The sequence below is a fragment of the Vipera berus genome (genome assembly GCF_964194415.1).
Source record: "Vipera berus genome assembly, chromosome: 5".
NCBI classification, from domain to species: Eukaryota; Metazoa; Chordata; class Lepidosauria; order Squamata; family Viperidae; genus Vipera; species Vipera berus.
In genome coordinates, this window is record NC_138207.1 from 73,387,788 (window position 1) to 73,401,866 (window position 14,079).

General features: G+C 40.4%; 1 protein-coding gene across 4 annotated transcripts in view; it reads right to left on the reverse strand.

Annotated features, from left to right (window-relative positions):
* The window catches only part of MYOF (myoferlin), a 107,383-nt gene that overhangs the window by 91,823 nt on the left and 1,481 nt on the right, over positions 1–14,079 (reverse strand). For all 4 annotated transcript variants that reach the window (XR_014026732.1, XM_081329869.1, XM_081329870.1 and 1 more), the window contains exons 2-3: positions 9,422–9,477; positions 4,283–4,374 (exon numbers count right to left, since the gene is read on the reverse strand). Coding sequence is in view for 3 of the 4 variants with exons in the window: in XM_081329869.1 (XP_081185995.1) it covers positions 4,283–4,374; positions 9,422–9,477 (148 nt within the window). In the remaining variant the exon portion in view is untranslated. The remainder of the gene's footprint in view (positions 1–4,282; positions 4,375–9,421; positions 9,478–14,079) is intronic.

A 14,079-nucleotide genomic window follows, 5' to 3' on the forward strand; every position in this document is an offset into this window, starting at 1 on the left:
TTTATGCCAGCTTTTACTCTGCTCGTTACAACAGTTTAACACACTGGTGAAAAAGTTTATTCCCATATTTTGAAAATATTCACTTGTTCCTAGAATTACAGGAACAGCCAGCATGTGTCTTTCCCACCTCTGATCAGTTGGCAACCCTGTTATAACTATTGTTCTGTTCTCAAGAGGATTTGTTTATTCATTTATTATTTGAACTGGGCATGAAAGCCAACTCCCCGGCCATAAAGAATAGAGCCAATATTTATAGTGATCAGCACTGGACTATTATGCAGAATGCAAATAAAAACACAGCTGATACCAGAAAATACATCACAAGCCTGTTCAGACACACCGTTTGAGACGAAAACCAGAACCACCTGAAATCGTAGTTTGGAATGCTAGACTAAGCCTGTTTGGGAGTTCAAATAAGAAGATATCTTTCTTGTGATCTAAGGAACATTCCTCCATACTTTACTCAGTGAAAGAATTTCAAAACAGCATATGCCTCCAGGCTTCCATTACATTACATGGTACATTCTGAGTACAACTTCCAAAATGTATTTTTGTAGCTTCTGATTTTAAATTGCCATAAGAAATTGGAGCTACCAAATCTAGCCTGCAACACTCAGGACAACCAGCAGATCACAGCAAACAGTTACAGAAAAACTACAACTTGTTTTGCGGCCCAGATAAGGTAGCATTAGATAAATTGTACCAGAACTAAAAGTAATAATGTGTGCAATGTGTTTTATACAGTATCAGTGGCCCCCAACCTTTTGGGCACCAGGGACTGGTTCTGTGGAGAGTTTTTCTGCGAACCGGAGGGGGCATGGTTTTGTGTGTTGCCTGCGCCCTCGGATGGGGCTTTGCTTGTTTGCGCATCCTGGTTTCTGGCATGCCACGGCCTGGTGCAGGTCCATGGGCCAGGGGTTGGGGACCCTTGTTTTATATCACTTAGGCTTAACTCTGAAACTGATGCTATTAGGTCTTGTTTGGTTTGTCTGAAACTACAGCTGGTCTGCACACCTTTTGGATGTTCTATTTACTTCCTGATGGTAATTCTTGCTTCATCTTTGCTCCTAGCTCCTGGGGTGAAGTCAGCTATTACATCTTGCTGCTGGAGCTTGTTTCTTTAAGTATGCATTGTTCAGAATTTATCTCCTCATAATTAATCCTCCCTCTCCAATTCAGCTCCTCCAGCATCATACAACCATGATAACACCTACTTGGGAAACGTCTTACTGGAAAGTTATCAACACCAACATGAATTCATTTCAGCTTCAAGTCTGAGATTATTTTTTAAATGGAAGATTATCAGGAAACCTTTGGAAGATTGAAATTGGACTCCTGTGAGATCCACAGGTTGGTTTGGTTTATGAAGTTGCGCTCCAATACACCTTTCCCTAGAATCAGATCTGAAGCACTCCGCAGCACTATAGTTAAATGCTTTAATTTACTTTTATCTTGTGATTGACTTCCCCTTGTTTCTGCCCAAGAACGGCTTATCTTTATTAGCAAACCACCAGATTAACACATACAAATATACCTAATGAAAAATAGGGGGGAGGGAGGAAACACCCAGCTTTTTTAAAAAAATGGAAATGGGTAGTGGAATTTTTGTTACTGTAAAACAGGTGGAAGTCAAAGGACAGGATAATATTTGTGTAGTCTGCCACTGCTTTGTTGGATAGGCTGAGGAAACGGGTGACTTATGGACTGGAAGTGCATTTGGAAGTTGGCAGAAGTGAATCTGATCATTGGTCAATATCAAATTCTGTTGTGAAAAACTGGAGGGTGGTGATGGAAATGCTGTTAGATTGGAACTTTATTTAAGGAAGTCAGAGGAACGTCCGCTTTTTTCTTCTCCCCTTCCATTAGACTAGCACAAATGCATCTTCAAAAAGACCTTCTTGAACAATGTGGAATGAAGCTTTAGGGATGAGAGGAGCAGACAAAAATAATCTTAACCGGAAGTGTCCAAACCATTAATTCATTTCATTCTACCCCTAGGGCTAAAATTATCACCTTTTAAATCTTTATATAACGTCCTACACCCTGCTGTCCTTACTATAGATGTTCTGAGCAGACATATGTAGGATACTACTGTCTCTAGTAGCAAAATATTTAAATATTGTAAACATATTCAATTATTGATCTTCACCTCTGATCTTAGATGTTACATTTTACTAACTATATAGGAACTCTCTTTCCCATTCAGGAAAAAAAAGTATTTTATAATTTAGTTCTACAACAAAAAAGTTAAATAAAACATGCTTATAACATGCCATACAGGAAGTCACCATAAGAAAAATGGAAAAGTGCTTGCAGGAAATGGTTCCTTAAATAAACATTGAACTGTTAACTTTGAATCAATCCTTAGGATTGTAAATTTTTTACATATGAATCACAATATAAACTTTGCAAGATGTTGAGTTAGACTTCTACATTCTTGGAGTTCTAAGACAGAATTCAACCAGCTGGAGGAACCTCAGTTCTGTCTGTTTGTGATCCTTAGGTTGCTTGGATCCCACTGACGTTTCCACACAAGGCATGCCTTTCTCTATTTTAAGTAAAAATCTGACAACTCTTAATGTACTGTAAATCAGTTATAAACAATCTCATTAAACAAACAGAGAATTTAAAAGCAGCATTCCAAAAATCAGATCAATCATTTGGTCCCTGCAACATGAAAAATGCTTCATAATATTTCTGCAGTGCTGACACAAATATTACTAAAGACATTTTTAAAGCATAGCAGTTCCTCATCTTTTGGTTCTTTTTGGCAATACTCTTCTAAGTCAAATATATAGGAGCCTTGGTGGTGCGGTGGTCACAATGCAATATTGCAGGCTAACTCTACCCACAATCTGGAGTCGATCCTGACAGGCTCAAGATTGACTCAGCCTTCCAAATAGATAGCTAATGTTATCTGTCTCATCTCTTATATAAGAAATATTGATGACAGTAACTAGGATCAAAATTTCCACTGTTAAGTGAGGAGGTCATAAAGTGTAATATCACCTGACCACATTGCTTATCAACAGCAAATGTCCTCATTGCACAGTAATTATGTGAGGATCATAGATTATTAGGTGAAAACCTCAATTAACTGCAACTTGCAACTTCCTGCCAGCTTGCAACAAGCAAGCTGGCAGGGAAAGCCAGCAGCATGCCACAAGTCCCGGGAGGCTCGCAAGCACGCCAGCAAGTGAGTGAGTTCTATAGAGTACAGTTGGATGGTGTGGGATGCTGTGTTGCTGTGCAAGTACTGGTGGGCAGACAGTCCGGAAGGCAGGAAGGCACAAAGGTGGCTGCTGCAGACCAATGTGCATGTGCCTCCGGAGGATGGGATGGCACACAGGAAGCTGGTGGGAGTGGCAGTAACTTAGAGGAGTGACCTAATCCTAACCCTAACCCTTCCCTGCTGACTTTTGCATTGATTTTGCTGATGGGGAAAGTGGCAGAGAAGGTTGCAAATGGTGATCACAAGACCATAGGTCTACTATAGAGAGCGTCCTCTCGCACTGTATTGTAGTTTGGTATGCTGGCCTGACAGCTGCTGATAGGAAGATATTGCAGCGGGTGGTGAGCACAGCACAAAACATCATGGGCTGTCCCCTGACACCACTGGATGACATCGCCAGGGCTCGTTGCCTTGGAAGAGTGAGGAAAATTCTCAGGGACGACTCACACCCTGGTCAGTACCTCTTTATTCTCCTACTATGGAGTAGGAGATATAGAAGTATAGCCAGCCATACCAACAGGCTGAAGAACAGCTTCTATCTTTGGGCTGTCAGGCTCCTGAACGGGAAATAACTCTATGCATGATTGAATTGCAAGGCCGGTGTGTTGTGCAATAAGCTTACATGGTGTAACAAGATGGTGGGTTTGTTGTCACTGTGAGTTGTGGTGGGGAGGGCACAAAGAGAGGCTAGGCCAATCTCACTGTATACATGTTATACTTTGATAATAAAGGTTCATTCATGCAACCATTATAAGTACAAAGCCAATTGCCAAGCGCCCAGATTACAATCACAGGATTGTGGGAGGGAGTGATGGATGGAACTTTGAGCATTGGCCATAAGTACAGCTCATTCAGAGCCATTGTAACTGAATGGTCTCTGAACACTGTTAACTAAGGAATACCTTTGCTTTACTCATAAAGGAAAAAAGCATATAATAGCATAACTGATTTTTCAAACCTTTATGACATAAACAGCATTGCAAAAGTAATACGTTTAGTTTAAAATAATGAAATGTTTGTTGAGAAATAAATGCACTAATAATAACCTACTTGTTCTGCCCTATAGTCTCAAAATCTTTCACAATTATCTGCAGGGATGATGAAATATCCAGTGGTAATCCTTTCAAATCAAATTCAAGAATCTGTGTGAAAACAATTAAAGCAGTTATTAAAACCGACCAAACCCAGAACTAAACATATACAAGTAAGAAATCAAAATGTTTCAAGAATAAATATTTTAGATATTTTTTAAAAATTCAGTATCACATGAGGATGAATTTTTAACATTTGTTGGGCTAAGATACAAACATCATCTATCAATTTACAGCTACATGTCTTTTAATAACATTAACAAATGTTAATGTTATTAGCCAGCAGACCAGACCAGCAGCATTTTCAGCTTCTCAGACACCAAAAGTACTTTAACAACAACTGGTTAAATCTTTTAAAACTAAAAAAAAAACCCCTACTATTAGTTTCTATAAATATTTATTATCAAGAAATTAGTTTGATATTGAGAGAGCAAGAGATGAGTGGAATAAAGAATTAGAGTTTCCTATTTTCTAGACAATGGGAAAGTGTCTTCATTTCTACACCTAGTCCAGGGCTTTTTAACCTTTTCACTCATTGTACCACTTTTAGGATAGGGCAACATCCGAGTACCACCAGTTGCCTAGCAAGGTGTTAAAAACTTGATGACCAAAAAAAAGAGGAAAAAAGTGATGAAGTACAGGTAGTCCTTGACTTACAACAGTTAGCTTAGTGACTGTTCAAAGTTACAATGGCACTAAAAAAAGTGCCCCCCAAGACACAGCCGAGCAAGACACCTGCCTGCCGGTGTTGTGACTCAGGGCCAGCCTGTGGGTCCGGCAGCCGGCTCAGATGTGTCGGATGACTCAGATGAGGGGGAGGAGGAGTGTGTGGAAGACGAACCGGCTGATGATGGTTTGGAGGCTTCGCAGAGCCCCCAGCCGGGGCCCTCTTCTCAGCTGCGTGAGCCCGATAGTGCGGAGGATGATGACCCACAGCTGGCCCTGTTCAAGGACGCCCGACGCAGGAGGCAGTCGAGCAGGACCAAACAGAGAAAGGCTGTGGGACTCCTCGGGAGGAGGCACAGGGAGGCCACGCCCTGATCTCTAAATAAAAGGAGTGTTTGGGGAAGGGCTGGTTGCTGAAAGCGACCCTTCCGTTTGAGGATTCAAGTTCCAGTGTTTTTGTTTCTTGTTCTGTTATTTGAGTAATAAATCTTGGCAGACGCTTTCCAGCCTTAGACGCTCTCCAGTCTCTACTGTTTGAACAGGGGTTTGCCTTATTGCAAGGCCGGTAGCAGGCTGGTTCAGAACAGCCGGCGCTCTTCCTCCTGTCTGAGCTTTTCATTGTTGTGAGCATTTCTGTTGAGGATTGGCAGCGGGGGTGGGGTGGGTGTTTGGTTTTTATTCCCCCCGTCTGCTGGGTGGTTGCAGCAGGTTTTGGTCACTTCACACGACCCTGGGACACTGTGACCATCATAAATATGAATCACTTGCCAAGCATCTGAATGTAAATCACAAGACCCTGAAGATGCTGCAACATTCCAGCTGATTGGTGCTTCTTCTGGGCTCAGCAGAAGCACTGGGATCAGCACCGAGCTCCAGCTGGAGACTGGCACTGATCCTGGTGCTTCTGCTGAGTCTTGACAGCCCCAAAGAAGCACTGATCCTGGCGCTTTCGCTAAGCCCTGACAGCCCTGCAGCTTCAGCTCAGGCTTGTGCGGTGCTACCACATTCCCCTCTCCCACTACCACTTTTCTAGGATGGTCGTGTACCACCTGCCAGGTGCCAATGTACCACAGGTGGTACCCGTACCACTGGTTGAAAAGCCCTGACCTAGTCAATTGGCCTAACCTATAATTTATACAACTAAAATTAATATTTAGAATTTATTGGACTCCATTATGTTTGTATAGAAAAGATTATCTTGAGGACAATATTTTGTTGATGTGATGCTTCTTTAAAGCACCTGTTTTTACAACATCCTCAATATAATTTAAACCCCTCCCCCCAAATTTTGTTGCTAAGCAAGGCAATTGTTAAGTGAGTTGTGCCCAATTTTACAACCTTTTTTGCCATGGTCATTAATCAAATCATTGCAGTTGTTAAGTAAATAAAACGGTCTTTAAGCGAATCTGGCTTCCCCCACTGACTTTGCTTGCCGGAAGGCAGGTGGGAAGATTACAAACAGAGCATAAATGCATGCCAGTTGCCAAGCACCTGAATTTCGATCATGTCACCACGGGGATGCTGCAACGGTCGTTAAGTGTGAAAACTGGTCACAAATCACTTTTTTTCTGTGCTATTTTAACTTAGAACTGTCACTAAACAAATGGCGTTAAATTGAGGATTACCTGTAATTTAAAAATAAAAAACTGAACATGCGCGGAGTATTGTTTTTTAAATCAACTGAGAAACAAGTTGGGGAGTGATGGGTTTTTTGGTTGCTCTTCTTCCTAATATTTTAGGATTACTGTAGACAGACAGTTGTGATATTTGGAATGGATAAGCAGAAAGGAAAGAAACATTAGATATATTTCACAAGTGAAGTTGTGCAGCAAAGAACCTGCCCCCCCTCCTCCTTGCAACGCTATTTCACCCATCACCTAGCTATGTTGCCTCCCTTTCATTCAGCCATTCGAGTTTAAGATTAGGGTTAGAGTTCGTTTAAGATGTGAGATAGTATGAAACACTATCTTGACACATGCTGTGTTTTTTTTTACAGCCCCAATCCCACACCCAGCAAACTTTAGCAAGGTATGATTTTGCACTGTATTCTAGAGGGGAAGAGAATTCCAACTTTGGGAAAACGTTGTTGTTGTTGTTAGTTGCGAAGTCGTGTCTGACCCATCACGACCCCATGGACAACGTTCCTCCAGGCCTTCCTGTCCTCTACCATCTTCTGGAGCCCATTTAGGCTCATGCCTGCTGCTTCAGTGACTCCATCCAGCCACCTCATTCTCTGTCGTCCCATTCTTCTCAACCTTTCCCAGCATTAGGCTCTTCTCCAGTGAGTCCTTCCTTCTCATAAGGTGGCCAAAGTATTTGAGTTTTAGCTTCAGGATCTGGCCTTCTAAAGAGCAGTCAGGGTTGATCTCCTCTAGAACTGACCGGTTTGATCACCTTGCAGTCCAAGGGACTCGCAGGAGTCTTCTCCAGCACCATAGTTCAAAGGCTTCAATTCTTTGGCGCTCGGCCTTTCTTATGGTCCAACTTTCACAGCCATACATTGCAACTGGGAAGACCATAGCACTTTTGTTGGCAGGGTGATGTCTCTGCTTTTTAGTGTGCTGTCTAGGTTTGCCATGGCTTTGGGAAAACATTAGGGACAGAAAAAACAATCCATTCAGATTACCCCGTCCCCCAAATCCAAACTAAATGAAACAGCCACCCAAACCATGGCAACTGCAGGCCTGCAGACCTTGGCTATCTCAAGTCATAAAAACCCCAGGTGAAAGATTGCCTGCTTCTGCTCAACACATATGCAATATTTACCCATTTCAACAAGGGCGAATGATTCCCAATAATTATTGGTTGGTTTGCTTGATTCCCAGAAGGTGTAACTGTGGAACTGGTGCAGAGGTCAAAATAGTAATTTGTATGGGAATGGGAATGTTGCCTATCTAAGCATTCTTAAGTATTCAAGTGCTCTGGTCTGACTAGCCTAGATTAACATTTATCAAAAGAACAGCCCTGGAAAGGAAATGCATAAATAAACCACAAGGAAGACGAGGGAAGATATTAACCGAGACTGTTCCTTTATTTTTAACTGGCATTTGCTCTTAGAATGATGACAATAAGCTTGAAGTTAGACTGCTCAATTTTAATACTAACTCCTGCCTTATTAATAAAAAATATATGTTATGATGCCTTCAAGCTGAACTTAATTCCTGGTCGATGCAGCTCTCTGGAGAAGAATACAGGAATTCTTTGATTTGTTTGGGATTTTTTTTCTTCTTAGCCAACATTCTAGGAGTCACCTGGTGATTTCTCACCCCAATCGTAACTTCCAAATCTGACACGTCTTTGAATTGACTGTGCAAATTTGTTTTGCTTTTCACAATTCAGGTTAATAATCACTGGAATTAGGTGAGGGGGAATTTATCTCCTACGTATAGAAAAACCTCAGAAACAGGTATCTCAGTTAGGAAGAAGTCCCTCCACTGGTATCACTGGGGGCTTCCAGCTCATCAGGGTTGGCTACCTGGAACTTCTCAGGCTTAGAACAAGGCCTCCATGTGATCCCGACCAAGACGTGAAGAATGACCAAATTCTTAACAATTAATCTTATTGGAAAGGATATACAAGCTACTGAATGATATGATAATAAATCAATTATATTAGAAGGTTATGGATAACCTTAATTAATAATTAATTAATTAATAATTAAGGGCTCTGCTTAGCATTCGGAAGAGAACAGAGCTGAAGGTCACAAAAAAGGGTGGAAACAAACTATGCACTTTGGCATGGAAGCTTTTGGGGTTTTCTTTATAGCTGGCATAGGCAGGTAGTCCTTGACATATGACCATAATAGACCCTACGCATCACAGGACATATGTTGCAGCAGCTGTAAAATGGGTCACCCACGTAACCAACCCAATTTTACGATCTTTTTTTGTGGTGGTCGTTAAGCAAATCAGTGGTTCACTATGGTTCACCATCCCCAAGGACCAGAAGATCCCAAAACACTGTTATGTGATTTGACACCCCCACTTCAGTCCTGAAGTCTGAAAAATAATTAACTCTTCAAATATGCTCCTTGACTGTAAAAAGACTGGCTCCAGGGCATCCACAGGGAGACCAAAGGAGAGCGGAAAGAATGACATGTGCTTAATGAGGTATTATGCAAATGCAGTAAATTACATCAAATATTGGGATGTAAGTACATACAGTAATAGTGGCATTTGCATAATCATATCATTGCACATAAACCATCATTTTGTAGTCTCTGGTCTGCTGCAGAGGCTGCTAGCCACTAATTACTACCTAGGCAAGACAGGAAGAAATTCTACTTCTGAACAGAGAAGACACGTACAACACTTGTGTTTCCCACTGTCTTCTTGTTTGCAACACCCAAAGTCATGAAATAGGGCCCATGACTGAATCCTATTACACACATTGTGCTTTTTCCAACATTATAGAGAAAGAAAAATCAATTTACCTCATTCCAAACCGGGTTGAGTTCACTATCAATTTTCTTTGTTTTCTTCTTCTCATCTGGAAATAAACAAAGATATGCACTTACTTGTGTGGAAAAAATAGTTTTAAAAATTCCATTACACTTAAAAAAACATTTTTCATAGCTATAATAATAACTCATTGGTACTGTACATCTTTACATGTGGGCCTGGGTAGACCTGCAACATCTCCAAATGCTTCCTTTTACTGCAACACTACATAAGAATAGCTGTAAAATGTATAAAATCTTTTCAGCTTTGACATTTTTACAGCAATGGCTCTCAAACATTTTGGTCTCAAAATACTTCTACAGTTTTAAATGATTGAGGAGCCCAAAGAGCTTTGGTTTATGAGGATTATAGCTATTGATATTTACTATATAAGAAATTAAAATTGAGAAATTTTAAAATATTTATTTCACTTAGCAGACCTTATGTTGACAGAAAAGCGGATATTTCTTTTCCTACTGATGTTTTTTATCCTACCTCTAATTCTCTTTTCTATGTCATGACAATCAACTATTATCTGAGATTGATTTTTAAAGTGTGATCTGGGGCAGAATGGGACAACTCACTGCGGCCAACTCGCCACAGCCAATTTGCCACAGGCCAAGTTGCTGTAGGACAATTCAACAATTCAATTATTTAAAATAATTAATAAATAAATAAAATAATTATTATTCATTACTAATTATTAATTTATTAATTAAAATAATTAATAATTAAACATTATTTTAACTTTTGTCATTCACATTCATTCATTTTTTCCCCTTCCTTTCTTCACTTTGGCAACCTTTCTTTAATTATTCTATTTCACTATTTCTTTGACATTAGTGTAACTCCTGTCCCACAGTGAGTTGTCTCATGGTGAGTTAGCTATGGCGAGTTGTCCCACAGTGAGTTGGCCATGGTGAGTTGGTCATGGCAAGGAGAAATCTCCATGTAAAATTCAGATTAGAGCTATTTTTTCAGGTGTTCTAATTGTATTAACTTTGAGCTAGATCATTGCTTCTCAGGCCCAACAACTCTAATATGGGCTTCAACTGCCAGAATTTTCCAGTCACTCATGCTTAAAAGTTAATCTTTATCTTAAAGTTGCTGAGATTGAGAAACTTTGCTCTAAATCATTATTAATATATTTTAGTTGTGGTAATAGAAGGACGCTCTGATCAGTTCAAAATATAGACATTTAACCTCAGCAATACATTTACATTGACTAAATATAGGTAAAAACTGCACAGAAAACCAGCACTTTTTAAATCAAGTCCATATTTTCAATCTGTAGAATCTCTAACAGAAATTAAAAAAACCCTCAAATGCAGGAATTTTATTCCAAATATGCCAGCTATTATAGCATGCATTGCACTAAATCTCTTTTAAAAAATAATGGATCATGATGGATTTAATAGTGATTTTTAAAAAAAAGGATGCTTTAGATATATATTTTCATAGTTTCCATGAAATTCAATTACAGAACCTACTGCTTCTGTTAGATATGTGTGGGAGGAACAGACAATTGGTTCTTATTTAGTCAGTGTGGAAACTAGTGACTCACATTCCTGTAATAAAACTGTGACAGGAATTAACATTTTAAAAAAAGGAGTGTGCAAGATACTAGCTCAGGCTAGTCCACAAAAGATTTGCAAGTCCTGCTGAACAAATTATTATTTATTGCATTTATATACCGTCCTTTCCCTGAGGACTCAGGGCGGTTAATAAACTAAACAGTATTATAATCCCATTAGATTTTACCATTATTTAATATTAGCACACTATTACAGTTGAATTGGGCCCAACATTTTCCACAACTGACACTTTGCAATCTCAAAGTATGACCTTATCACATATTTTTTGAAGAGAAGTGCTAAATTTAAGTTGAATTTGTACATACTGTATATTTACCTAAGAATAAGTCTTACTGAGGTAAATGCTGAACATGTGAGGTCTCATCCAACACTGTGAGCTCCATTGTCATATAACAGTGATGGCAAACCTTTTAGAGACTGAGTACCCAAACCAAAACCCAAAACACACTTATTTATCGCAAAGTGCCAGGGCCACATCAGCATTGTGGTGCCCTCAGGGGGAGCAGGGAGGCACCTCTGAGTGCCGCCTCTGGCATGCAAAAACTGGGGGTGCAAAAATGGCTAGTGAGTATCACGCAGGCACTCGCTCCGCCCTATTTGCAGCATGTGTGTGCTCACGGCCCCGTGCACACATGCACACATGTAAAATGCTTCCCCCTCCCTTTTCTTCTAGTCCACCAATCGACAATGGTTGGTGACCTTTGCTCCACCACCTCTACTCAAGCTTGCTAGTCGGCCGCTTCGTCTCCTTTGTGCTGGGCGGGGCTCCTGCTCCGGGCGGCGGTGGTGGCCTGATGGACCTGCTGCTGGCAGCAGTAGCGCGCGTGCCAACAGAGAGGGCTCTGAGTGCCGCTTCTGGCATGCGTGCCATAGGTTCACCACCACTGTCATATAATCTTCACTTATTTTGTTTTAGTGAAATTCTTTAAGCACATTAGTTAGTCAGCAATTGTTGTTGTTGTTGTTGTTGTTAGCTGCGAAGTCGTGTCCGACCCATCGCAACCCTATGGACAACGTTCCTCCAGGCCTTCCTGTCCTCTACCATCTTCTGGAGTCCATTTAAGCTCACGCCTACTGCTTCAGTGACTCCATCCAGCCACCTCATTCTCTGTCGTCCCCTTCTTCTCTTGCCCTCAATCTTTCCCAGCATTAATCAGCAATAAAAAACCCAATTTATTCCTTGTGGCTGTATTGAAGATAGAAGAATCGTAATGTTAGATAATTTTCATGTAAGAGGGAAAATAGAGAACAGCAAAGAACTGAACCCTTTTCTCTGTGATGAAGGAGCAGGTAGGTGATAGAAAGCTCTCACAGTTCCATAAACTATTAAAGTACCTGAGTCTCTAGCTTTACTGTCACTACAAGTAAATATCCATACTCAGTAAGTTATTCCTCCTCAGCCTGAGCAATGTCCCCATAATGGTTTGTAGGATTAACCTTGGGAGATAGGAGGAAGACACCCCCCCATTGAAAAATCCCATATAAACTCTGCTCTATAATTCCTTCAAGTTTAATGCTGCTTTCCAAGGAAGCTTTAGAAGCTAAGTTTAGAAAATAGAGAGAAAAAGTAGGAAATACAACAAAATATTAAATTCTCTCATGGAGGGCTACATTTTATATGTTCGTTCAAGGATACCTGCTAGTGCATTGTGAGTAGGGTGGAAGGGGCCCAAAAGTAGGTTGATATTCTAAGATGAGTCACAGCAAAATGGAATACAAGAACAAGTAGAAACAGACTACGGGCAAGCCATCAGGGTACAAAAGTGAAGAAACTCCAGCTGCTTCTCTCTGAAAGAGTGCTTCGAGTTGACTTGGAACAATTTCAAAAAGGATGCCTTACCCAATGGCTAGTGCAGATGCATGTTAGCCAATCAGCAGATTGGACCAATGGGGTTTCCATCCATGGCTAGCATCACTTCATGTTAGCCAATGGGTAGGTCAGGCCGAAGCAAGCACTAGATAGGGCCAGATATAAAACTAAAATGGAGGCGTTCACTTTACCTTTGGCTTGTGTTGTCTCCTTCCTCCCTGATACCCTCTTCTCCCTGGAGGGAGGGGACAGATCACTTTGAACTGATCCCTTGCAATGAACATTTGAAATTGATTCAGCCTGAACTTGATCATATGAATTTAGGCCAACTCTAAAGTACAGATATTAGTAATTATTATTTTATTCAGGATATCCATTCCATTCCATTCCATTCTCTCCCCTCCTTCCTAACTTTTCCATTATTCAAGCCATTTCCTCATTAGCATCTTCATAGCATTACTCAGCCGTCACTGAAGTAATATGAAGCCTGTCTTTATTATACTCATTTTGGTACAACAGTGGAAGGATAACTATATAATGCTATAAGTCTCTAGTGGGGAAATGACCTCAATTGCTATTCCATGGCTCTAACAATATTCAGTTCCTTAAAGATATGCCAATAAAGATGATTTATATTTCAGCAAAACCTGTACTTTCCAAGTTGTTCATAGCATATACAACCAGGATTGGAACATGTTGTAAACAGCTATTTTTGGAGATTCTGACCATTCATTTTCATTTAGCTTTAAGTGCCACGAAGGACACTTTGCCTTTGTCTCTTTCTACGCTTCCTCCAAGATGTCTTTTTTCCTCCTACGATCTTTGTACTTCTGCAAACTCAAGAGATTTCTTCAGGCCTGCTAATATTTCTCCCTTGTGAGTGGGTGTATTTTGGGTACTTAGCAACATCACAACCTGAACATCCCTAAATAAATAGAACCAAGACACTGTTTCTAAATATTTTATCACAGGCCAGTCTCCCATGCTTGTTTTCTGCAGGGTGTTCTAGTTTTATTCTGTGGAAATGTCTCTGCTCACAGAGACTTTTCATTCTAAGCCTTTAAACACCACCTACAACCCATCCTCCTAGAAGTCCAGCATGACTGCATCTTTAGTATGTTTCTTCTTTGTTTAAAGTTTGTTCTACTGAAGGCTTCAATTCACATTTTCCATGGGGAAAAACCATGAATCACACAGTAACTCTTGACTTTCTTCCAAGCTTTTGTTTCAAGATACTTACTCAAAT